Source organism: Aspergillus brunneoviolaceus, assembly GCF_003184695.1.
Source record: "Aspergillus brunneoviolaceus CBS 621.78 unplaced genomic scaffold BO95scaffold_30, whole genome shotgun sequence".
NCBI classification, from domain to species: domain Eukaryota; kingdom Fungi; phylum Ascomycota; class Eurotiomycetes; order Eurotiales; family Aspergillaceae; genus Aspergillus; species Aspergillus brunneoviolaceus.
This window is the reverse complement of record NW_020290760.1, coordinates 368,163-391,269: the sequence shown is the minus strand read 5'-3', so window position 1 is coordinate 391,269 and position 23,107 is coordinate 368,163. Positions and strand designations below refer to the sequence as shown.

The following is a 23,107-nucleotide window of genomic DNA, read 5'->3' as shown; positions in this document are numbered from 1 at the left end:
ATAGCGTTGCAGACGTGGCTTGAAAAGATGGCAATGAGCCTAATAAGACAACAGTCAATTGTGTCGAAACACGCTATTCTTTGCGTCACTAAGTTTTGTCCTCAATAACAACGACCAGCCCATAAAGAACCTATAGAAACACGGAAGCTGTCTTCTCTTCCATGGTATGCAGGCGAAGGGATGAACATCCATGCGTGTCTATACTGGCAACATTGACCATTATGCATAGTGGTTGGCTTTACGCCTGAATCTGTAGTATCAACGTCTTCCGAGCTTCACCGCACAATGTGTAGTCAGATCAGAGCGTCTGAACTTCGCGTAGCCTTCCTTATTTATCCACGGCTATCACTGCCAACCAGGCTGTGATTGACGCTCAGTCGCGATGTCGTATTTACATCCGTGAGGGTCAAGAGATCAACAAGCTCTGTCAGAGCGTTGAGCATATTGGTTTGGAGATCTAGCATTGAATCGCTGTGTTTGAGTTGTACTCTAGGTAAGAGGGTGGCGGCTCCTCAAAACCAATCTCAAGCTCTTGGAGGATCTGTCGGTAGACGAGATCGTGCTCCATCACTGTATAGGGAGACATGTAGACTCGGAAAGGGATGGCGCCGACGATCTAAGTAGCGTTGCCAAACTCCAGGGTCAGTATACAATTCGTCGACACTGCAAGCATAGACCGAAGAAAGACGGACGGAGCTGGATCACGGCTCATACCTTTTTTCTCTGAGCACGCTCAGCCTCGAACTCGACTTCAAACTGCAGCTTATGATGCACCTGAATTACTTCCGTCTGTAGGTCCTGTGTGCAGGCCTGGAAAGTCTGCGGCAGATGAACGAGTGCTGTGGCTGCCCATTCGCAGCCCAGAAGATCGGATGACTGCGCGGTGGTATATTTAAGATTCTCATACGTTTCGCGCACGACCGCATGCTCTTTTCGTGTGATAGTGGACAGGACGCTGTTGTATGTAATGGAGTCGGACGCCGTTGGGGTAACTTTCAGTAGGTGTGTCTCCAAGACTTGGAGGGTTATTTTGCCCAGGGAGAAATCCTTTCGCGGTGCATGAAACTCAACTTGGACTGGAAAGGTCGCTCCGAAAGGGACTTCGGTGCTGAAAATCGATATCCGGTACCACATGCTCTCATCTATCAGCCCTTCTACTGACTTCAATGGCTAATTGCGTCAGTATGAGCGCTAGTACTGTGAACAACTTGATAGGATACTCACAGGGACGACTTGATCGAGTATATCGCTTTGTAAGATGTGAGGAAGGTAATGAAGCCGAATGGGATGCGCACTAACGACGTCTAGGTGAGAATTTCGATGTACCATAATGCCCTGGACCTCGTATGAATGATACTTGTGACCGACACCAGTGACGGTCTCCGGCATTTCCCGGCTCAGCGGTAACTCGAATGGCAACACATACATCCCTCGCGGCATGAGGAATGAGTTGTCTCTTGACGTGGCCAATGTTTGACTGCGCTCGAAGGTAATGCCTCCCTGGTAAGACTTTGCAGAATGGTCATCGCGCGGTCTGAGGTAAGTCAGGTTATATTGTAAACCGAGGTCATGTTCACTCCCGATGCCCACTCACATTCTTAGGCTCCCGACTAGTCTAACGCTGATGGCTTTCACCGATATATCTTTAAGAACGTACAAGCATAATGTTCCACTCACGGAAGATATGCCTTCTGGCGCTGCTGAGCTGCCTGAGATGAATATGCAGGACCGATCCACTCTGGCGACAGAAGATTTTACCTTTTCAACCGCGGTTTTGCATGTTGAGTTAAAGAGTATTTCCTTACCTCAGCACAGACCGCACTGGTTTTGTCCTGAACATGTTCGTTTGCTTCCGAATGCTATTCTTCCAGAAGATGTAACACGAGTTGACTAAGATAACAATTGATGGGTGTGGGCGATCGTATAACCCTTAAATAACGATCATCGAACCTATGTATGACGCATATGGTCATTGCCCAGCAGACATCAACACGATGATCTGGAAATTCGACCGTAACGAAACCGAGGAGGACTGGAGAAGGTTTGCCATATAGAAAGTAAGAATACTGCGAGAAAGCCTTCGTCGTGGTCGAGTAGTATAGCCTCCAGCTCTCGCTTCTCCATACAACTCGGGGTTTTCTCTCTAATCTGCCCGGTCTCGGAAAGAATTCCCTTGGGGCCTCCCGATGCTCGGGAACATTTCCCCTTCAGAATCATATGACGTTGTGCCTACCCCACAGCAGACAAGCAGTGCCCGGTGCAGAAAGCACTACAACATCCTCCGTACGCCATGGAAGATGTCGGTGGGTTTCCCGTATTTCAGAGCTATCTTCCTTGCTCCTTGTTCCTTATCTATTGATTCTAGTCAGCGGACTCCTTTGCTCCACTCCTTGGTGCACACTCATATTCAAAGCTTGCTCTGAACCACATAAATCCCCACCCATGCATATTCTAATACGCACGATTCACCTTCAGGAAGGAGGAATCAATTCGAGTGGCTAATCTTCTCAGGTTGTCAACGACGACGGGCCCCCTTCGCGGGATACATCCCCGTATGTGCATTCCCTGGTTCACGAACTCCAAACCCAAGGACACATCGTGACTGTGGTCTTGCCAAACCAGCAACGTTCCTGGATCGGGAAAGCCCACTTCGTCGGGGAGGTGGTCAAGGCGACGTATCTCTCCCCTGGCGAACTGTTCCAGTTCGAAGGCACCAAGCACCAAAGCCCTCCAGGACTATCCAATGCCACCACCAACAGCAGCAGCATTGGGGTGCAAAATCAACGTCCATGGATGCTGGTCAATTCGACCCCCGCTGGTTGTGTGCAGATCGGGCTGCATCACTATCACTCTTACTAGCAGGAGGGCAAGCCCATCCCAATCGACCTGGTGGTATCGGGCCCCAACCTCGGAGCGAACGCCACAGCTCTCTTTTCCCTCTCCAGTGGCACAATCGGCGGGGGCATGGAGGCTGTCCTGTGTGGAAAGAGGTCCATTGCTTTATCCTTTGAGCCCGCTACAAAACACGACGTCTGCAATCCGGTGCAGATTACAGATGCATCTAGGCATGCCATACGTCTGATTGAGCATTTGTACCGCAGCTGGGACCAAGGCGTAGAACTCTACTCCGTGAACATACCGCTGCAATCTGATCCCAGCGGAGACAGGAAGGTCGTGTATACTCGGATCCGACCGAACCGTTGGCTGGCAGCCAGTCCGTTTCAAGTTGTTTCGCCGTCGGGTGATGCAACTACGCAGAACGCGGATTCGCCTCTGCTACTGCGTTCGTCAGATTTGTGTCGTCCCTGAATGATTCAGCATACTTATCAATTTCGCGGCTCCAGATTTGACTAGATCTGGAGTTTAGGAGTAGCGGCATCAATATAATCCATATACGCCGCATACACTAAAAACCATCATCTTGAATGTTGTTGTCCTTTGACTATTCAAAGTGGGTCCGAAGCATGCGCACCCCCTTCGAAGGCCTCGCTACAATTTCCCCTTGAAGGAAACCACGTGACGTGACATTCCCAACCCCGCATACACCCATGGCGATTTTTTTTGGACAAGTGCTACGTAACCTTGTTCTTCTGGCCTACTGTCCAATGTGCCCGGGCCGCCACCGTGTTACGGTCGGCTCTGGACCCTGCGTTGGCTGTCAATGGCATAAAAGCCGAAGACCTCCACTTTGGCGCCGATCGGCTTCCCTTTGGGGGCTGATATAGATAGACGCCGCGAGCTAGGGCAGTCACAAAGTGAGACACATCTCCAGATCAAGAGACAGAGAAGTAACTGGCAAGATGAAAGTTGCTCAGAATTTACCTATCCTCCCTAGCAGAAGGAAGCAATTCGTGCTCAGACCGGGCCATCTACTGTAGGAGAATGGATTTATTAGCCATTTTAGCCGAAAACTATGGATCGCTCCTGATATGACATCTACTAGCTAACTGATCGATCTTATTTTGTCGCTAGGTCTGAGTCGACAGAGCACTGCGCATGGTAGTAAGATGGCTTCCCGGCGCGATCGGTCCCTGGTATATCATCGATATTTTTGATACGAAAATTCAACTCATGATTACACTGGGTTAGACCTGTATGCACACTTGTTGATGGCAAGCAAAACAAAAACATACAACAGAAGGGATTCGCTGGTGGTCACCCACCCAACTACTAACCTCCCGGCGTGTGGCTTAAGTACGGCTGAGCGGACGGGAAGCCCTGTTTTCCACACCCTGTGGTCGTATGTGCTTATTGTATCCACGGAAAAGTATATCAGGGCCAAGTTACACTTGATGGTGCCTAGCACGGTTCGAAAGAGTTGGACTTACATGGAGAAATGAGAGCCTGGAAGAAAGCCACCTACTAAGCCAAAAACATCCATGGTAACATTCACCTCCCCCCGTCGACCTTCTTTTATTGTATTTGACAGGCTGACCTGACTTATTCTTGGATTCTTAGCTTAAGCATCCTGTCTATTATATACGTTCGTCATCAGTCACTCTTACCTATTGAGCACTTTAATTGGAATTCGGGATGCCATTCCGACTTTGACGTCGCGTTCCATCATATTCCCGCAATGTAATCGTGTAGTCCTTGTTATCGGATCCTCTTACATCTACTTTCTCCTACAATCCTTAGCGCCCTCAGTGTACTCCACGTCTTCCGAACTCGCTTTCTCGCCTTCGGGCCTCGGGATGGATAACCTGATCGGTAGCATCATCAGAATTGATAGGCGGAACTATGTCATCCACGAGATATTTTCCGAAAACCGGAAAGACGAACATCACGAGGAATGGGTGGTCTATGAAGCCACATGCCCTAATGACAATACGATCCACAAGAGCACGCGCAGATACGCCCTTAAGGTGCGTTACGGGTAAAGTTTCCACTTCATCCTCCTGGACCTTTCTATTGAAGTGCAATGGCTGAAATCTCAAATACAGGAGAAGAGCGCGCGGAATCAGTGAGACCGAACTGGATGCCACCGAGGCTTTGGCCAAACATTCTTACAACGGCGAGTGCCGGGCGCTCAGCATATTCTCGGAGTCCGGGTACACCCCGGTATTCTACGGCAGCGAGGAACTGTCTTCCGATCAGAATCCGTTTTTCCGGCATGGGCATGTCTGGGCGATGGCCATGGGGCTGGCGGACGGCACAAGTCTTGTTGATCTTTCCGATTTGAGTTACTCCGACAAGGTGATCATTCAAGAGGAGATGATCAAGGCCTTGGAGTAAGTCTTCTGGTGGCCAGAGCTTGACGGCTTTTATATCGCCGTGTGGGCTGAGAATCTTGTTCTTGGGAATATAGGTACATGCGACTCCGAGGTTGGGGATGGTACATGCCGGAGACGGAGCAAATCTTTTATGACCATACTCGGCGATCGGTGTACGCCTACAGGACCCAGTTGACTCTCAACTGTTGTTGTTTATCTACTGATGAGAGAGACTCTGCAGTTCTATCGTTGTACTTTCGCGGGCTGTAATTGATGATGACGACTGTTCTGCCCCGCCGCCTGAGGATCGCATTACCAGAGATCATCCAGAATTCATTTCTTTCGGTATCAACTGGCGGGTGTGAACTAAAAGAATCTGTCCCAGACTTGACAATGGTGATGCAGATGTGGGGAATCAGTATGCCCGAAATATGGGCAAAGAGTCTGATCATCGCGAAATCGTGGCACTTATTCAGTGTGGACAGGCATACTCATCATGTATTGGTGGTGAACAGTATGCCCCTTGAGAAAGGTGACTTTTGTTTGACGGTAATCTTGCACATTATAGCTTCCCAGGCTAATGAAAGTAACTTCAAGGGACCATCTGAGAGTCTCCCGGCGACATTACCTTAGTGAAGACCCTCTGCGTCCAAAGCTATGACTTCCCACAGACGATGATTGGATTAGAACGGCATTGTAATTTTCTACGGATAAAGTCTTGAAGAAACAAAAAAAAAACCCTTGATTGACTACTACCATCCTTTAAATCGACTTCGTTAGAGATTGTGTTCTCGTGGAGCCAGGATCTGCAACAGACTTCGACTATGTCGCTCCGGCAGCCCGTCCACATCGTCGGTGGGAATCCTTTGGGAGGCAAAGGCCAGGAAGACTGCTTCCCAATGCCCATCGGCAAACTGAATCAGCAAGCCCCCGTCCTGATACACGCCATTGTCGTACCGAGGAAGACTACCTTGGTTCATATGGACATCATGAATCCCGGATCCGAAGGATGAGCCAAAGATAAACACCTTTGCTGAGCTCCTGATTGCTCGATCTAGAATCGGCCGGACGACGTCCAGAATATCATTATCACGGCCAGGAATATCATGCGGCAGAACTCGTCCAGATCCGAGATTCAGAAGGTTGCGCAGTCGCAGATAGTCTAGTCCCACGAGATCTCGAGCACGACCACGAGGATCCGGGATCGAATGAAAGCCCTGATCCAGCTGGGCAAGTTGAATAGTGATAGGATGAGCAAAGTCATCAGAAGACCAGAACACCAAGCGAGAGTCTTCTCCGTTCGATTTCACATTAATGGCGGCCTTTCGCTCCCTCCCGGAGTCGTCATCTTTGAAATAAAGCTCGATGTGTGGAGTGCGTACGCCATGTCGCTGGGCAACATACCGAGTCGGCTTACAAACCCAGACACCGTAGTGGGGAACGGGCATGTTGCTTTAGATATTGGGATAAATTGCTGATAGAGAAAGGATTTATGGTGTTGGAATGGATGTAAGAATGAGTCCAATTATATTCTAGGCAATCCTGGTTTCAGCGTCCGGGCGTGGCTACTTATAACCGCTTCAGAAGATATGCCGAAGGTGATGGAGGGGCGGCAGTCGGATACCGTTGGTAGCCTTTCGTAGCAAGTGTGGTAATACGAGCTAGATACGGGCCAGACCGCCAGTAGCTGCTTTAATCTCGTAATATGGGAGCTTGTTTCGTCATGCTTGTTACGAGAAGTTTATGCAACTTCCCGCCGCTCGTGTAGCGGTTGCACAGCCATCCTCCTATGATTTCCTGAATGGCTTTAATACACTGCTGGCGTTTTAAAGTTGCCAGTAGAAGCATTCTATATAGTCGCGCCACTTATGTACAGCATGTAGCTTCGTATCACTTTCTTTGAATGTTCTTGTCACTCATACGCTTGCCCCGCTCCCCAAATCTTGGGTTGGATCTAGACTCGTCTTCCGTCAAGATATTGCCCATGCCGCGATACACATTTCAGAAGCTCAAGTCTCATGACAATCATAGTTTGAGCTTGAATGATCAGACTCAAACAGTACACAACCATACGAGACCCTGACGCAGAAGCGTATCCTAAAATGGCTCATTCCACCCAAAATAGTGGGTAGTTGCGAGTGCTATCTTAGCCCATCATTCTGAAGATACAAAGCCTCTATATGTGTGGCATACGGCACAATAATCCAGCCCGTCTTTTATCCTTCACATGCTACCTTCCCAAAGACTAGACTCCACAGAGCAGTGGCATCGAGGACAACTTGGGCGGTCGGCATTGGCAATCCTGTGCAAGTTTTGTCCCCTAGAAACCAGCCCCGGTTCTTACCACCACTACAGTACACCATGTTGCTTGAGACGAGTATGACTCTGGCCGTCTGAGAGAGATGCCAATGTAACACTTTATTATAATGTGAGATCAAACGAGCCCATCCGCCATGCCCACTTGCAGGGGACTGCCTGAGGAGCACAAGGGCAAAGTGTGATGGGTGCGTGAGCTGGACGCTGAGAGGGGGCCCGCCAAATAGGCACAAACTTAGATTTGTTCCCAGCTTGTAGCAGTTGAGGCACTTATCACTTAAGATACATCCTCTATTGCCTGTGTCGAGCTTATTTCAACCCGCGAAGTGCATTCCAAACAAGACTGGTAGAGGTTGTGAACCGTAATGTGGCTGGGCCGAAAGCCTGGGGCCTTATCCTGTAGGAAAGCGGATTGACAGGAGATTGACTCTTCAGGTGATGATATTTCATCAAAGGCTACTAAAGGAAAATACATCGTGGCTCAAAAGCTACGGTCCTTACTAACCTGACGGTCGGCCTATGTAAACAGTGGCAGAGATAGAAGACAAGAGGCAGTGCAGTTCTCCGAACCACGGACTGGCTGGCTATGCTAGTAGGCAAGGAAACCATTCGGTCCAAATTTGGTAAATCAGCTTGACACCGCAGAGGTGGAAAAAAATGTACTTTTGAGGATGCCAATAACCGGCCCGTGTTGAGGTACGCTCCCAACAACGCAGTCCTGTTCGTCTTCTTGGTTTGGAAGCATGCAAAACTGGGTATCGACCAGGACCAGCATTTCCTTCGATTTGAATCACTACTCACGACGCCGGATGCGATCGTGGATCCTTAGCATAGCGTGACGAGGACCCTCGATAGCCTGGTCTATCAGTTTCCGTCTGCGATGCTATCCATACTCTGTCAGCCTCTCCGTCAAGCTGGGGCACGAATCCGCTCCGCAGATCATCTATCGGCGATTGATTAGCCCATTTCGACCCTTATCAGAGCCCTGGGGAGGGGCATCATACCTCTCGTCTCTCCGCAAAATCCTTATAGAATCCCAACCAGAGGTCACGAGCCCGGCAATCCAGCGCGCCCGTCACAGTATTAACATCACAATCCGGTTGTTCCTTTTCCATCACCGCCGCCGGGGTCTTGATCCAGGGCTTCGACACGGGCCCGTCGGAGAAATGCAGATACTTCGCGTCCTGCAGGATCACATCGGGATCCCAGGTCGCGTGGGGACTGCCCAGATAACCCGCGTGGTTTTTGGCTCGAAACTCCCCGGTCAGCAGGTGGTACGGACGGTGCGGGATGACAATCGCGGAGTCACGGTAGAGGTTGTTCAGGACATTTGTGTCGGATTCGGCATTGTCATCCTGCTGGATTGCCTTCCACACGCGATTGAATTCTATCTCCGAAGGTTGCACGAGCATGAAAGATGGGGTGAGCTGGCGGTATTCGGAGTCCAACCAGTAGGCGCGGGGCATTGCGATCGGACTTTCAAGGAGCGAGTAAAGTTCATCAAGATTCTGCGGCTAGAGTTAGCAACGATCTCTTCTGCTTCGAGATGACCGGGTGAGAAGAGTGCAGCATGCCTTGAGGATAACACCAGCCGCATCCAGAAATAAGATGCGGTCGTACTGTGTCATGTTAAACATCAAAAGCTTGGTGTGGCTCTCTGTCCCTGTCAGTGCGTCTTTTGTCAGCTCTGCTCAACCTGTCTAATGGCAGCTAGTGCGCTTACTACAGCCATTCGATGGGATCTGACCTTCGATGGGTAGAAGCTTGACATGATACTCAGTTTGTGCTTTGAGCAGCAGTCTGCCCTCCGTAGAATCGCTCGCTGGGTCCCAGTGCGAAGGATACAGAAACACTCTATCGGCTTGGCTGCCCAGACGATCATGAGACTCAAACTGCATGACTGCGCTGCATAGGTCCGGCTGGCTGGTTGCATACTGCACGACCGCGTACTGCGAAAAGTCGATGTTTGTAGAGTTACTCGCACTATTGCCGCCGTAGAGACTGGCCAAGACTAGCGATATCCAATATAACACAAGCATGACGATGGCCCAGAGACTAGGACTGCCACTGCGCGGGCAGAAAGCCAAACTTCGCTGCGATTTAATCATATCTATGCGCAATGTGCATCCAGCCAGTGGGGGTGGGGGGATGAAGAAAGTGAGATTCAATGCGGTGGAGGGAAGAAGTTTCAGCTAGCATGAAGTGTAGTCAAACGAGACAAAGGCGTAATGCACCGCGTTCTCGTCTGGATCTGCTGCTGGTGAATGCACAGCTTGGGGCACATTGAATGATGGGTTCTTTGTCCTCGGCATTGATCGTTTGTTGAACCACGGTTCACTGGTCCCTTTCAGCGTTCTTCGAGTTAGTCGTGATTACACTCATGTATTTGTTTATCGCTACTGGGACTAAGTTTTTCTTTAGAATCGTATCGTAAAAACTCTTGAAGTGGCACAAGTTGACCCTGTGCAAAGGCAGAATTGCGGTTACTGCCTCTCTTTGGAATTCATTGATATCTCTATGGATGCAAACGCAAATTCTTTGCTGGAGAACATATCATTGACTGCGCTTCTCGGTGTCTTGGTTTTCAGGTGACTTTTTCATCATTTTTCATCTTTGCCTCATTTGCTCCATATTGTTTGCTTTGACCATAAATTGTCATTTTTTCCAAGCTCTACCTCAATCTCAGAACGGGCAGATCGTCCTCCCCGCTCAATACCATTCTGATTTTATACTGTAGCAGGAGTTTTAGTACTTGAGCAAGGCGAAGCAGGGTGATTGAAACTGGGCATGTCCTTCTTGATGTATGGCCAGAGTCAGTATTGGCACATGTGTTAGTGAAGGCCCACGGAGATTGGCAACTATCGATATTATGAAGCTAAGAATCATATACCGCAATGTTTCTGCACTAGACAAGAGTCGTACCATTTTTAAGCACAAGCAAAGATCCAGAAATTTGTAGGGCAAGGGTCTCTACAGAATTCTCAACCTCTCCCATCTCCGAAGAGCTTCGGTATAGCGAGAGCGCAGTCGTTCCAGCCTGGCCCTCATGCGAGCGTCAGACTCGTCTTCCCCGGCGATAGCATTTAGCTCATCATCGTCCAGCTTAGCAAACGTCTCGATTGACACCGCTAGCACCGGACATTTCGGGCCCAAGACATGCCGCTCGATTACCTGCATGGCCACATTATCGATGAAACGATGCAAAGCGATCATGTAGTAGGATTGAAGTCTTGCACGCACGAAAAGCACCTGGCTCAGGATGGTCGATATAAACTGTGGACGGTCTGTCTGCGTGTCGCCAGTGCCATTGGCTCTTCGATCTTCTGATGCGACTTTCGTCTTTTGACCTAGAAGAATCCTCCCGCGACTTTGATCCGCAGAGATCGTGTCCAACAGCAACTGCGGGTTGCGAGTCACCAACGGCCTCGCTCGGTTGTCTTCCAACAGCTCCCCAAGGGCTGTGTCGATATGTTTGTGCCACTCGTCCATAGTCTTCCCCAGTAAGCGGCTGACCTCCAAGCGCACCTTGCTGTTTGGGATGGCAATGCGGAAAAGTACCTCATGACAGGCCTGCACGAGTTGCTTTACATCGTCGACAAATTTTCGGGCAATCCCTTCCCAGTGCGTCGACTGCCTCCGAAAGATCTTTTCCTCTACATCCGGATGCACCGCGCCGGGCAGACTGCGGCCTTCACTGATCTTCGCCTCTTTGTAGATCTCCGCGTACAGGCCCGGGGTTTTACGAACTATATCCTCCCAGACCTCAGGGTCCGAACTCGTCGAGTTCAGGACAGCCAGGTCTTTGTCGAAATCGGAGAAAGGCAATGGCATGTTGTGTACGTCTGACATTTCCTTGTAGAACTGGTCGAGGCGGCGTTGCACCTCATACCGCAGCATGATCCGGGAGTCCTGAGACGGCACGTCTTGATACTGGCCTCTCAGCGTCGCCTCGGCCATCCGCTGCATGTCGTTGCAGAACTGAAAGACAAAGTAACGCTGGGCTTTGGGCTCGTCGCGTGCGTCGCCCATGCGTCTGAGGTCTGACTCGCACTCGCGCAGCTTCTGTCGGATCTCCGCCACAATTTGGGGGATCCCAGCCTGGATCTGAGCCCGTCGCTCCCTGTCGACATACTGCATGAGCGCTTGGATGCCGGTCCGGTCCTTGTCCACAGTTTCCCAGTCTTTCTTTGCGAATTCGGCTCTTTCGCGCTCGTCTCGCTCCGCATCGGTGATGTGCGCTTCGACGGGGACTCGGTTTCGCAGACCGAACCACCCGTGGTCCAGATGAGGGACTGTCGACAAACCATTCTGCAAAAGTTGAATCATCTGCGGTAGGATAGTCAGTCCTGTGCGACGTAGCGGAGAGCACGCGATACACACCCAATTATCAGACCCTTCTTGTTTGCGGTCGCATTTCGTTAGCACGCCGATACACCGTCGTTCCAGCCCCGGGAGATCTTCCATCACCTCCCACACCCGATGTCGCTCGACATCGACGTTGTCCATAACAATTCTGTCGGGCGCTCAGCCTTATGCTTGCCAGTGGTGAAGCTGTGACGGGTCAGACTTACAATACGATATTCCGTTCGTTTTCAAGGTAAGTCCGAGCCAGCTCCCACGCGACCGCAGCATTCATTCGCTTCTCATCCTCAGTCTCTCCATGGATCCTACTGACACTATTCTCCTTTGTGCCTTTCTTCTTGTCATCCTTCCGTATAAGGCCCGGAAGGTCAACAATAGTCCAGTGCATCTCGTCTGGACCCGATCTCTCAATGCGCAGGGTGGCATCACTCAGACTCAAGGTCTTGCCACGGTGGTCGCCAAAAATGCACTCCGTCGCCTACACAGCACATCAGTCGTTCTGTCAAGTGACTTCTGTTAATAGAGGCAAACCTTTTCAATAATTCCACTCATGTCTTCCGGACCCAGCGCTTTCTTCTCAATCGCAAATTCCTTGATGCGAGCGAGCAGCGCCTCGTCACCCTCCGACTGCCGCCCTGGCACAATCGTGGCCTTGATCGGAAACTCCTTGGCCACGGAGGTTTGTCGAAAGGAAATCTGCGTTGGGAATCGAGTGCACGTTCCGGCCTTGACAGGGAAAGAGACTTCGGTGATGGCCTGAAGCACGGAGCTTTTTCCTGTGCTCTGGTCGCCAACCACCACCAGCTTGTCGGCATGAGCGATTGTCACAATTTCAACTGTTATGTGTGTGGACTCACCTCCGGCAGATTGATAGTGCTACTCAGCCCAAGCGCCTGAAGCTCATCGATGAAGGCCAGCTGCTCCGAGCTCTCGACGCCCACGAAATGACGCACTCTTCCCATTGTAGGTTGGTCAGTTCTGGTCGCGGGGGGTACTGTACGGGTGTGTGAGATCATTCCCTTTGCTTCTGCGAAACTCCGCACTCCCGGTTGCGGGAATCATTCCCACTTTAAAAATTTCTCTAAGCGCCAATTTAGAATAAGTAATTTCTGGGAGTGAGGGGTGGCCCCCAGCCACGGCCTTGTCCGCTGTCGAGTTGCAGGGGGTGATGGGACTACTGTAAGTCCTAACAGCCGCTATCCAGCTACCCCTGCATCCGCGCGATGCTGTCATTTGTGGATAGATTGATGGCGCCTCACTAGCCATGATAGCGAGTCATGGATCTGAGGTACACTATTGGTCACCAGCTTTATCTCAGGAGAGTGACCGGGAGTGTATGACAAGGAGAAAAGTGCTGAGGTTGTCTATTGGAGAATGCTGCCAGGGATATAGACACGTATGCGTGCACAGCCCAGCATGTCCATCCACCACGACCAGGCACGGCAGGTTTTCTTTGGACGCTATATCTGGAATACTGCATCTGGTTTTTGGTCTCATTTTGGAGGTTGGAAAAACAGAAGGGCTTACTCAGTGCGGCTGGTGATCTGCGAGATAGAGATGCTCTACTATTCAAATAAGACAACGGTCAAGGCACATGACAAAATTGACTCAGGGTTTAAAATCAGACCTCCTAATAACACTTCCACCCCTTCAAAAGCAAACCAGGGTCAGATACACGCAATCCTGAGACCACACTAACATGCCAGGATCACACTACACCCATTGGCTAGACTAGACACCACCCGCCGCCCTAACAAGAAACAGCTCCTCATACGAGCCACGATCATTCTTCAACCTCTCCCCACAGAACACATCGTTCACCCCATTTCCATCCTTATCAACCAGCCTCCAACCGTGACCCACCCGCAAAACGCCCACGAAAGCCCCAACAACCAACGCAATCATCCTAGGCCCAAAGACCGCCTTAGCGGGACATTCGAACGACGCACCACCAAAAGACAGGTACGCCTGCTTCTGCACATCCATGACAGCCCGCCAGCGCAGTGGATTATACTTCAGCGCATCTTGTCCCCAGACTCGACCCGCCAGATGACAAGCCTCCACGTCCGCGGCGAAGGTATCCGAGTGTCTCGCACCGTTCTCCTCCCATTCGAACGCACGGTAGATCCGCTTGGTCAGAGGGTACAGTCGCAATCCTTCCGCCACTAGATCCTTGGCGGAGACGTTGTCTGCTCCCGGGGCTTCGAACTGTGTCTTCGTGGGGTTTTCTGCGAAAGCAATCATCGTGGCCGTCCAGTCGGGATGAGTCTGGCCCATGTTGAGCAGGAGTTCCAGGACCATGCGCAGGTTGATGCGCCAGCTTGTCTCGAAGCCGGGGAGGATCCAGCAGAGTGGGTTATCGCGGGGGTTGGTTCCGTCAAAGGTAGGAAACAGCGCGGAGAGGGAGGCTTGGAGGCCGGGGTTATCGGCAAATTCGATGGGGTCGACGTCGTTCTTGGAGGACACCCAGGCGCGGTTGATGGCCTGCGCTAGGGAGACCATGTGCTTTTCGGCGTCGGGGAGGGTGTCTAGCTCCGCGTTGAGCAGTGTGGTCAGGATGATCCGGAGTGAGAGGGACTAGACTACGCTTGCGAGGTGGAGGCGGTGCGCTGTGCTGATGAGCTCGTTAGCTTTGGATTGGAGCGACTTGGCCAGTCGTTCCCAGTCTTGCGCTTTGAGGTTGATCAGATTCCTTGCGTTTCTGACGAAATGGGTTGCGTACTCTTCGTCCGGGGTGGTAAAGGCGTTTTCAATCCCAAAAACGAAGGCTAGTCGGGTGTTTGGCCGAATTCGCGCGCGATGAGGCGAGAGGAAGTTCCTGCGGGCTCTGAAACGATGTGCTTGAATGAGGGTGCGACATTCTGTTGGCTGATGGGTTTTGTTGCGTGGGCTGTTCAAAAAACTGATCGTGAAGAGGCCGACAGCGATGACATTGATGGCGCTGAAGATGAGTATCAGCAGATTCAGTGCGCGGAAATCTCGCATCATGGTGGATATGGTCTTCGAGGAAGGGAGTTCGGGGGTGTTTCTGGAGAGTTGATGGTTTGTCATGGAAGAGATTCAGAGACATGGTGATCAGGCAGAAGGACTTTCTGTCTCAATCTATCTTTGTCATGCCAACGTGTGTGGTGAATGTGCTGAGCTGGGGGGTCTTCTGGGATCCCACATGAGACATGTGGCACGGAGATAAAGAGTGCGGGGAAAGGAGATTAATGCAATCTAACAGCATAAGAGATTGATATTACTATAAAGCTGTACCATGGTTGAATGGATGTTCATAGATGGGGGAGTTAGGGCTAGCTTAATAGGTGAATGAATGTATGTGGATGTGCGTTGCAGAGACTGCAAAGAAAGCCACACCTGTGCGTACACGGTGTTCTCTGTTGCAAGGAGTTTTGGTGGAATGCACCAGCCGAATACCTATATCTGCACTTGTGATATAATACAGGAAGTTATATAGCTCTTTCATTAGCTTGCATGACTCTGGTCTTTGAATGTCTTTTGGAAATCGGAATACTTGCTTTGGGGGTGAGGAACTGTTGTTGTGGTAAGCAATTTGATTGAACCTTTCTTCAAGGCCAACCGTTTTTTTTTCTATTTTATTGGTGGTTTTTTTTTGTTTTTTCTTTTTTTTTTGGTTCATGTTGTGGTGTTTTTCGAGAAGCCACGCTTAACGTGCTCCATTCTCATGTGGTTTTTTTTGGTGTTTGCTGTTTTTGCTTCAGCGAGGCTTCTGAGGATCAGGCAAGATAGAGAAATTTACTCCACCTCGGACAACTCATCTTCCTCATCATCCTCGTCTTCCTCATCGTCGTCGTCTTCATCGTTATCACTAAGCTCTTCAACTCTAGGGCCTACAATGTGGTCATCACCCCCGGCATCATTCGAGCGACGGTCAGCGACCCACTCTTCCCACCAAGCCACCTCAGCCTCATGGTCGTAGGTCACCCCCTGGGGCGGAGGGCAAGGCGGTTCATCGTTCTGGAGCTGCGCGCGCACGATGCGGATTTCCGCCTCGACCAGGTCGGAGTGAGCGTCGGGATCACCGGCAATCAGCGCGGCACGCATCGCCTTGATGACCCCGACGAGGTGCAGATCCAGCTCGCCTTCCAGGAGCAGCGGGTGGCCTCCTTGGCGCATAGGCTGCAGCAACTGCATACAGACACGCAGGAGCTCGCGGTGCCAGAGGCGGGTCAGCATGTAGCGATCCTTCTCGTCGAAGTCGCGCGCGTGCAGGACGACAAGGGCCTCGGTCCAGCAGGCCGGAGTGGGCATGACGAAGCCGGTGCCCTGGCGGTGGTGGTGGCGGCGACCCGTACGAACCTGGTCGGACCACATGTAGTAGAGATCGTCGGGGCGAGGGTTGAGTGGCGGGTCCGCGAAAAACCACATGTACATGGACTTGCGGTAAATGCGCACGGTGAGCCTGGGCCAGGCGCCGGTGCGGATCATCGCCTCCTCGTTGGGCGTGTGCCAGTGCACGATGTCCGTCGGGGGGTTGAGAAAGCCGATCACCGAGACGCAGTCGCGGCCGAGGGTGCAGGGGTGCGCCCCGCGGTTGCGTAGGGCCGCATAGGCGTTGGGAATGTACCGGTCCGGGATCACAAAGCCCGCAAAGTCGAGGCTCTGTCGGGCAATGAGGTCAACGATAGTGTGGCTCATCCCGAAGGAGTCGGCCACCGGCCACCCGAAGACACAGTAGGGGATGCCTGCCCGCTCCAAGGTGGTGACTATGAAGCGGCTCTGGTCCATGGTGGTGGTTGTGGGTGAAAGTGTGAGGAAAGGCTAGAACGCTTGCGTGTTTCAAACTGCCGGAGTTCTTCACCTTGTGGATCGGGTTTGCATGAAAAGATCGACAAGACGTATCAAGATGTCGGAGCTCTATTTATATCTCACACTTTCTACTGGAGGAGTCCTTCCTCGAGCCCATTTAGCAAGAATTCTCCAGCAATGTATGCGGCTCTGCTCATAGTATGTGTAAATCTCCTCGGAAAACTCCGTACTGTGCATGTTCTGGTGTAAGCACCGGGCTGATGATGTTTCAGACGCAGCCGAGATACTATCTGCAGGATTTTCTCGGCTGATCTGCAAGGAAAAGACAGACGTAGGGGATTTGCTTCCTACCAGGTTCTCTCTTTCATTGCTCGATTCAAAGATGTTGAAAGCCCTTTCCTGCTATTGCTGATTTTGTTGTAGGCTGACGTGACTCGGAATTCAACGATTGCGAGCTGGAGAACGGCACTTGATATGACTTTTGATGTTTTCATCCGAATGACTATGTGTAGGAACCGGCAGTTAGACAACTTGGTTGCGGTAAATGTGTCACATTGAATATCAGAGCTCCGACGTCCAGTAACTTATTTTATAATGGTCTTTGTACTTTGATATTGCTATCAGAGCCAACAGCAATTGTCTCAAGAATAACCAGCTATGTCATTTGGAATCGTGACGTTCCGGGTATGCCCTCTATGTTCTTCAGAAGGCACTAACCCTAACGATTAGCACTCCACTATAGAGGTTATCGAGCAGCATCCAGCACACAATAAACCTAACTTAGGTAAAACTGACCCATTCGGAAAACAAACTCGGCCAATCCTGAGCATCATCGAATAGTCCATCCATACCAGCCCCGAACGCTCCTAAATACCGACCACTACTCTTGGCTTCCGGAACTCCTCCACAGAGGGTGTTACTCTGCTGCACTGCCTCCCAGAACTCCGTCTGTTTGATGCTCCCATTCATCATGGGACACCGTCTGGACGTCGTGCTCGTTGCACCCACACTCGGAGAGTCCGTGCCTTCAGTACCCGAGGGATCCGGATCCGACTGCAAGGGAGAGTTGATCCTGGCGACAGCATATGTTTCCAGAACAACATCCAAGACCGATCTGAACATGCAGAAAATGTCTGGTGTGTCGCCAGTCTTCGAGACGGATAAGGTCGTCATGCGGTGCAAGAGGCTTTCCAGGTATATTTGCATGGTCGATCGCGCCTTAGTCTGAAAATCGTACCATTGGGTGTTCATGAAGGGGTGAGTGAGAAAGCATATCTGTGAGGCAGTGCTGGTTGTAAGAATTAGCTGGCACCATTCCCGGATGGAAAAGTAGATGTATTGGTCTGCTGGTAACGAGAGAAAGTAATCGAAAAATCCTCGGATCTCCGCTAGGCACGATCTTGCTTCCTTCACATGTTCACATGGTTGGAACTCAAATGATCGGGGGTGGTGTGATGATTTAAGGCTGGAGCTTGGGCTATGAACCATCCAAAGGAGATACGCTGTGACTACTTTCAGCGACAGTATCGAGATACGTAGCGAAGCTGGCTTCGTCAGCAAATCTCTGAGATACAGGCATTTGTCCCAATATACCTGTCTCCGGGGTCTCGGAACAGATCTTGCGCTCTATGTCTTGGATCTGCCGGTGAAATGACAGGGAGCAATTGGGGAGATTATCACCCCCCTGCTCAGATGTTCGAGCTACAGTCTCCCACAGCATCTGGGTCTTGGAAAGCAGCGTATGTTGACTGTTATCTTGGTCGATTGGTGCAGTTCCTTCAATAGTAGACTTTATTATTTCATACAGCGTCGAGTCGCTGCGTCGCTGAAAGCCAAGAGCAAATCTAGGAATCTGTTTAGCCAGCTTTCTGATGTCCGAGATTAGGACGGCTCACAGCGAGGACAGGTTATAGCATCCGAGACAGGCATTGCGCGCAGCCGTTTCGTGTAGCTTCTGGTCAAACCTCAGGTCCGACAGCATACCTCGGAGGATTTGAACGTACTGCCACATCTGGTTGTTCAATGGCCGAATGTGTATAGGGTGCCTGGAGGCCACACCAACGTCAGCCACTGCACGCACTATGAAAAGCCGAGGTCTGCAATACCATGCAAGATAGACCAGGAGACCCTGAACGTAGTCTAGGCTTTTGTCTCCTTGGAGAACAATCCTTTCACTCAATACTTGCCGGAATCTCTCATCGAGCTTTCTCTGCAGGAGCGGCCGCCGCGTTGCCGATATAGTGAGAATCGCTAAGAAGAGGAAGGGACGGGTCTTCGCCATGGAGGCGGCTGAGATGTTTTCCGGTACATCCACGAACGGGAAGTAAACTTTTTTCGACTGGAAGTGGGATAGAAGCTCATCTGCCTCTTTCATACTCACACGGAGGTTCTTGTATTCCGTGTTAGATGTCGAGGTTTGAGTGAGAGGCGGCGTGGTAGCACTGTGACTCGTCTCCTGAGCACCATGAGAAGTGTCGTCGCCTAGTAGCTGCTTGCGCATCATTTGGCGATGCAGCTCACACATCTGGGCAGACTGATCTCCGTGTTTTGGCGCGTTCCTGAAAAGTGAGGCGACTACGTCCTCATTCTGGATCTCGCTACTACTGCTCCGCAACGGGTTATTTGTAGATGGATGTTCATTGTTGCTCGAGGTAAGAGTACAGTCGTAACCCAATTTGATACATCTTTCTCCGTCAGTATAGCTCCAATGGATGCTGATGACATCGTGCGCTCTTACCTCCGGCAGGCACTCGACGGTTTCTCAGACGGCAGACATCGGATCTTGCGCGATCTGCAATTCTCACAAGCCCGCGTGCTTCGCGGTCGAGGACACATAAACTTGTATTCATCTTCTGTTGACATCTTTCATATACCGTGGTTGCTACACCTTCACTGTAGCTAAGATGGATAAGGTAGGCTGGGTATTAATAAGGCGGCGGAAAGCGGAGGGAAACTGGAAGCGACAACCCGCCCTCCGGATGGAAGGTTTTGCCGAACCCTTCTTATACAACAACTGGTAAGTTAACCCGGGCCCTGGTCTATAACCTGTCGGATAAGCATCATCAAGAACTTCAACCTGAACAACGCATACTCCCCCCTTGCATCTCAATCCCTTTCAACAAGATAAAAAGGTTCCATTCTTTAACAACTCCTGTGGCGATAAAGCCCTTGTAAACACGATTAGTAGCAGTAGCAGCTCTCTCCTTAGCATCCATGTATTGACCATCAACACCCGGTGCGCATAAGCCAGAAACATGCATCATATCAATTCTCCAGATAGTTAATGTCGCGCTCGGGGAATCCTCCCTTTTTGATAAGGTTACCGACCAAAGGACCATTTCCCCAGGTCGCTCGTCCAAAGGCAGCGACCATATCAAACCCACTCAGCAGCGCCCCTGTAGTCCAGATCTTTCCATCCTGAACCCATCTCTTTTCGACCCAGTTGACTCCCGGCCCGAGTTCACGCAGCATCGGGAGCAGGAACCGTGGCCCCGTGGCGGTCTTGCCCTCCATAAGCCCTGCACTCAGCACCGGCTCGAAGCCTCCGCATACGCAGAGCATGGCTGTGCAAGCATTGTAGCTCTTGCGAAGAAACTCCTTCTCGGCCTCATTGGCTTTGTAGCCCATTCTACTTGCGCCTATAAGGATAATGTCCAGTGGCGGGCAAGTAGCGAAGGAGTCCTAACGGGATGTCAGCTGGATGTTATTCAGGGTGTGTGTAAGGGCATTCTTACCGTAGGCAATACATTCATACCCGTCGTCAGCTTAGCGGAGGTCTTGCCATCCTCGTTGACCCAGTGATACACAAAATCGAATCCCTGGGCCTTGGAGTCATCGTCCACCATCTCGGTGGGCATGTCCTTCAGGAAGTTGCGATCGAGGCCGGAGAAGAAGCCTACTGGGGCGATGTCGAGTTGCTCGGTGACACTGTAGACGATAGGAAGATCTTAGAATGGAAAGCACTACTAGATAGTGCACGGGTTGCGTACGTGTTCAGCAGCACAACACCCACATGTATTGGGCGGCCCGGGTTGCGAAGGTCGACTGGGGAAGACATTGTGAGGATTTGGATTGTTGCCGTTGATGGTTATCTTGTCAGTAAGTTGGGATTGGGTAGAAGACTATTCAACAACAGGAAACCTGTCTTTATATCATCATGTCGGCTAGGCACGAGTTGGATGGTTATGCTTGTATAGATCGGGTGCTCGCTAAGACTTTCCTCCCACGCTCCGCTCTCGCTTCGCCATGCCGGCCGTGCTCGCGGACGAGTAAGCTCAACATGCAGGGCAGACAGCGTACTTTGTCTAAACAATGCGATTTGCAGTAATGCTTCTACTCCGTATGTGGTTTGGTACAGATGAAGCTTGCAGGGCGACATGAGAGGGGAATAGAAGCTCAATTGGTACCGATTCAACCCAAAATATGTCTTGAAGGTCCTGGATCGCGATGCATCGTGTCGGGTGTAAACACGGTTAGCTACAAGATACAGCACACTGGGATAGAAGAGGGATACAATCTTGGTGTCGACGAACAGAATCGATTGAAAGGACGGATGACGAAGAAGGGAGCAAGCAGTTTGATTGCGCAAAAGCAGAAGACAAAAAGTAAGAAGGGCCGAACGCGGATCGAACGCGTGACCTCGGGATCTGCAATCCTACGCTCTACCACTGAGCTACCGACCCGTTCTTGGTGATGGCTGCGTTTTTGTTTGAACTAAGTTTGGGTGCACTCCCGATCAAGCATGTATATATCTAATCGTCATTGTAAGTATTCAATATTGCTTGTTAAAAAGGTTCCAACCTGAGATGGTCTACTATTGACACTTTCAGAAACAATCTTACTATGGTGGAGCAATGTGTGAATTGTAGGCCTAGAGGTATGGTATCCAGATATTGGTTGTCATTCAGCCACATTGCCGGACAAAAGTATATATCCGCAGCCTCAATCCATCGGCTTCCTGATACTCTGAGGCTGATGCATCTCAACATTGGTCACGAAAGGTCATGCTCCCCCCGCCCCCCTCCAAAATGATCCGATAATCGTAAAAAGTCTCATTCTACCCACAAATATCTCATAGACCTCCCATGTTGTTCAGGAGAGGGGGCAAAGGCCGACTAAAGGGGCTCCTAGGGCCAGCTAAGATGGATTGTTCAGCCCTAACTCGGAGGAGTCTCGTCGGCTAACCCACACCTACTGACATGAGAACTTCTAGAGTACTCCGTAGGTTGAAAGCGACAAGTAGTACTGCATGATCGCGCCGATTCATATCTAGACGTGACGTTCGTATACAGATCCAGACCTGAGCGCTGCCACGGTCGGGAATCGGCATCCACCCTGAGATCGAGAAACTAGCTTTGCGACCATTAATGCGACACCAAATGTGGCCATATAACGCAGAGTTGCGTGCATCTTTGACGAAGAATGAGCTCCTAGTAGGATAACCATAGCCCGGGAATGCTGAAGATCTGCCTAATGAGTCACATCGACCGCTTGTCCTTGTCTCAGGAGTGAATCCTAGCCTGCAGCCTGTAGGCTGCACAAGACCACCATGCCGTCTACATTATACTATTAGACGTCCTGTTCTGCATCTGCGTCAGCCTGCAGTCCGTCCCAGTCATTGGAGGTTCCTGCCGGCGGCCTGTAATTATGACCCCAAGTTGCCAATCAAAGTTTTAAAGCGATTGACTGAAACCACGAGGGGCGGAAGTGCGTGCACATTCCTGCTAACAGTCATCCGTGGTCCTGATGGAGTACGCACGCCACAGTTGAAGCTGGCTAATATCGATCATCACGCCCGTTCGATACACCCTGGAGGCAAAGTTCAGCCATCCTACCCTGCATGAGTTGAAGCGTTCTGCACGCACCCCTCGTCTGCCAGTACATCACTCATGCAAGCAATTTTACCTGCTCTTCGGGGCCGCCACGGGTGCTCCTCTGCTGTTAGATACACCCAATTTTCTTCTCGTTATATGTGAGTACCGCTCCTCCGTGGACAGGTATGATCTAGGGCTCTCCGGACCGGCACCCTCGCGCTGCCATGTCACGTTCCCCGGAAGCTCTCCAGAGCCCGCGGAATAACCGATGCGACCGGGATTTGACGTTCCTGACACCGGGTGCCAGGGATGGGATGGGATACAAGTAGCTTGGTGGTGGTGTTGGTCGCTGCACAATTCTGGTATCAGAGTAGATGGAGTTGATGCGCTCTAGTTAGACAACTACCATAATGACAATGAATTGAACCATCGCGAGTGTAACAACGTAAGCGAGTAGTTTAGACAGTGCGGATCAAGTGAAGTGTATTGTATGTACTGCATGTAGCTAGCAGGGGCGGCTATGCATTTCAATCAACTTGCATACCAGGAAAGCTCCCCAGGCTTGCTTTACCCAGAAGATAACCAACAACAGCATGTATATACCGGCGAAGTTCCATGGAATCTGATTAT

The 23,107-nt window shown here is 50.9% G+C and overlaps 10 protein-coding genes and 1 non-coding gene across 11 annotated transcripts, besides 2 other annotated features; 2 read left to right on the top strand and 9 right to left on the bottom strand.

The window, feature by feature from the left end:
• Positions 1-708: 708 nt before the first annotated feature.
• BO95DRAFT_452856 (uncharacterized protein) lies at positions 709-1,840 on the bottom strand (the record flags this gene model as incomplete). The annotated part of the gene is made up of 4 exons (XM_025588178.1): positions 709-1,161; positions 1,225-1,534; positions 1,595-1,672; positions 1,806-1,840. The coding sequence occupies 4 exons, from the start codon at positions 1,838-1,840 to the stop codon at positions 709-711; spliced, it is 876 nt and encodes a 291-aa protein (XP_025442802.1).
• A 346-nt stretch (positions 1,841-2,186) lies between these two features.
• On the top strand, positions 2,187-3,309 carry BO95DRAFT_495753 (5'/3'-nucleotidase SurE; the record flags this gene model as incomplete). The annotated part of the gene is made up of 4 exons (XM_025590845.1): positions 2,187-2,303; positions 2,512-2,702; positions 2,760-2,823; positions 2,863-3,309. The coding sequence occupies 4 exons, from the start codon at positions 2,187-2,189 to the stop codon at positions 3,307-3,309; spliced, it is 819 nt and encodes a 272-aa protein (XP_025442801.1).
• A 648-nt stretch (positions 3,310-3,957) lies between these two features.
• Positions 3,958-4,148: a sequence feature (Protein overlapping with rRNA (BO95DRAFT_361797, RAH46279.1) was converted to a misc_feature.).
• Positions 4,149-4,175: 27 nt separating this feature from the next.
• Positions 4,176-4,248: a sequence feature (Protein overlapping with rRNA (BO95DRAFT_361797, RAH46279.1) was converted to a misc_feature.).
• A 492-nt stretch (positions 4,249-4,740) lies between these two features.
• BO95DRAFT_431533 (uncharacterized protein) lies at positions 4,741-5,846 on the top strand (the record flags this gene model as incomplete). Its single annotated transcript, XM_025585015.1, has 5 exons — positions 4,741-4,865; positions 4,944-5,231; positions 5,309-5,386; positions 5,455-5,572; positions 5,619-5,846. 5 exons carry the CDS (start codon positions 4,741-4,743, stop codon positions 5,844-5,846), a joined length of 837 nt encoding a protein of 278 aa, XP_025442799.1.
• Positions 5,847-5,989: 143 nt separating this feature from the next.
• On the bottom strand, positions 5,990-6,661 carry BO95DRAFT_361995 (YukJ family protein; the record flags this gene model as incomplete). Its single annotated transcript, XM_025582555.1, has 1 exon — positions 5,990-6,661. The coding sequence occupies one exon, from the start codon at positions 6,659-6,661 to the stop codon at positions 5,990-5,992; it is 672 nt and encodes a 223-aa protein (XP_025442798.1).
• A 1,866-nt stretch (positions 6,662-8,527) lies between these two features.
• Positions 8,528-9,568, bottom strand: BO95DRAFT_361939 (nucleotide-diphospho-sugar transferase; the record flags this gene model as incomplete). The annotated part of the gene is made up of 3 exons (XM_025582551.1): positions 8,528-9,043; positions 9,116-9,204; positions 9,256-9,568. 3 exons carry the CDS (start codon positions 9,566-9,568, stop codon positions 8,528-8,530), a joined length of 918 nt encoding a protein of 305 aa, XP_025442797.1.
• Positions 9,569-10,034: 466 nt separating this feature from the next.
• On the bottom strand, positions 10,035-12,932 carry BO95DRAFT_442356 (putative dynamin family GTPase). The gene is made up of 5 exons (XM_025586403.1): positions 12,749-12,932; positions 12,423-12,695; positions 12,101-12,369; positions 11,910-12,042; positions 10,035-11,855 (listed from the first exon to the last, which is right to left on the bottom strand). Exons 1-5 carry the CDS (start codon positions 12,851-12,853, stop codon positions 10,500-10,502), a joined length of 2,136 nt encoding a protein of 711 aa, XP_025442796.1. The 5' UTR covers positions 12,854-12,932; the 3' UTR covers positions 10,035-10,499.
• Positions 12,933-13,622: 690 nt separating this feature from the next.
• On the bottom strand, positions 13,623-14,879 carry BO95DRAFT_431529 (uncharacterized protein; the record flags this gene model as incomplete). Its single annotated transcript, XM_025585014.1, has 2 exons — positions 13,623-14,423; positions 14,478-14,879. The coding sequence occupies 2 exons, from the start codon at positions 14,877-14,879 to the stop codon at positions 13,623-13,625; spliced, it is 1,203 nt and encodes a 400-aa protein (XP_025442795.1).
• Positions 14,880-15,420: 541 nt separating this feature from the next.
• Positions 15,421-16,690, bottom strand: BO95DRAFT_495742 (uncharacterized protein). Its single transcript, XM_025590844.1, has one exon. It carries the CDS (start codon positions 16,641-16,643, stop codon positions 15,651-15,653), a length of 993 nt encoding a protein of 330 aa, XP_025442794.1. The 5' UTR covers positions 16,644-16,690; the 3' UTR covers positions 15,421-15,650.
• Positions 16,691-17,405: 715 nt separating this feature from the next.
• Positions 17,406-19,530, bottom strand: BO95DRAFT_495738 (Zn(II)2Cys6 transcription factor domain-containing protein). Its single transcript, XM_025590843.1, has 5 exons — positions 19,402-19,530; positions 18,770-19,348; positions 18,560-18,709; positions 18,258-18,508; positions 17,406-18,208 (listed from the first exon to the last, which is right to left on the bottom strand). Exons 1-5 carry the CDS (start codon positions 19,524-19,526, stop codon positions 17,445-17,447), a joined length of 1,869 nt encoding a protein of 622 aa, XP_025442793.1. The 5' UTR covers positions 19,527-19,530; the 3' UTR covers positions 17,406-17,444.
• A 277-nt stretch (positions 19,531-19,807) lies between these two features.
• BO95DRAFT_495727 (DJ-1/PfpI family protein) lies at positions 19,808-21,065 on the bottom strand. The gene is made up of 3 exons (XM_025590842.1): positions 20,654-21,065; positions 20,399-20,591; positions 19,808-20,345 (listed from the first exon to the last, which is right to left on the bottom strand). Exons 1-3 carry the CDS (start codon positions 20,719-20,721, stop codon positions 19,929-19,931), a joined length of 678 nt encoding a protein of 225 aa, XP_025442792.1. The 5' UTR covers positions 20,722-21,065; the 3' UTR covers positions 19,808-19,928.
• A 209-nt stretch (positions 21,066-21,274) lies between these two features.
• On the bottom strand, positions 21,275-21,346 carry BO95DRAFT_t129. Its single transcript has one exon. It is a non-coding gene; the product is annotated as a tRNA-Cys (tRNA).
• Positions 21,347-23,107: the final 1,761 nt, after the last annotated feature.

Bases quoted from the DNA above. Each gene is read 5' to 3' on its own strand.
- BO95DRAFT_495738 (XM_025590843.1), bottom strand. From the start codon at position 19,526: ATGTCAACAGAAGATGAATACAAGTTTATGTGTCCTCGACCGCGAAGC. The intron at 18,710-18,769 runs GTATTGCAGACC...TGTGGCCTCCAG, and splicing joins CTCCTGGTCTATCTTGCATG to GCACCCTATACACATTCGGC. The intron at 18,509-18,559 runs GTGAGCCGTCCT...ACAGATTCCTAG, and splicing joins TGCTATAACCTGTCCTCGCT to ATTTGCTCTTGGCTTTCAGC.
- BO95DRAFT_495742 (XM_025590844.1), bottom strand. From the start codon at position 16,643: ATGGACCAGAGCCGCTTCATAGTCACCACCTTGGAGCGGGCAGGCATC.
- BO95DRAFT_495727 (XM_025590842.1), bottom strand. From the start codon at position 20,721: ATGTCTTCCCCAGTCGACCTTCGCAACCCGGGCCGCCCAATACATGTG. The intron at 20,592-20,653 runs GTACGCAACCCG...TATCGTCTACAG, and splicing joins GGTGTTGTGCTGCTGAACAC to TGTCACCGAGCAACTCGACA. The intron at 20,346-20,398 runs GTAAGAATGCCC...ACATCCCGTTAG, and splicing joins GTATGAATGTATTGCCTACG to GACTCCTTCGCTACTTGCCC.
- BO95DRAFT_442356 (XM_025586403.1), bottom strand. From the start codon at position 12,853: ATGGGAAGAGTGCGTCATTTCGTGGGCGTCGAGAGCTCGGAGCAGCTG. The intron at 12,696-12,748 runs GTGAGTCCACAC...CATGCCGACAAG, and splicing joins GCACTATCAATCTGCCGGAG to CTGGTGGTGGTTGGCGACCA. The intron at 12,043-12,100 runs GTAAGTCTGACC...AGCGCCCGACAG, and splicing joins AACGAACGGAATATCGTATT to AATTGTTATGGACAACGTCG.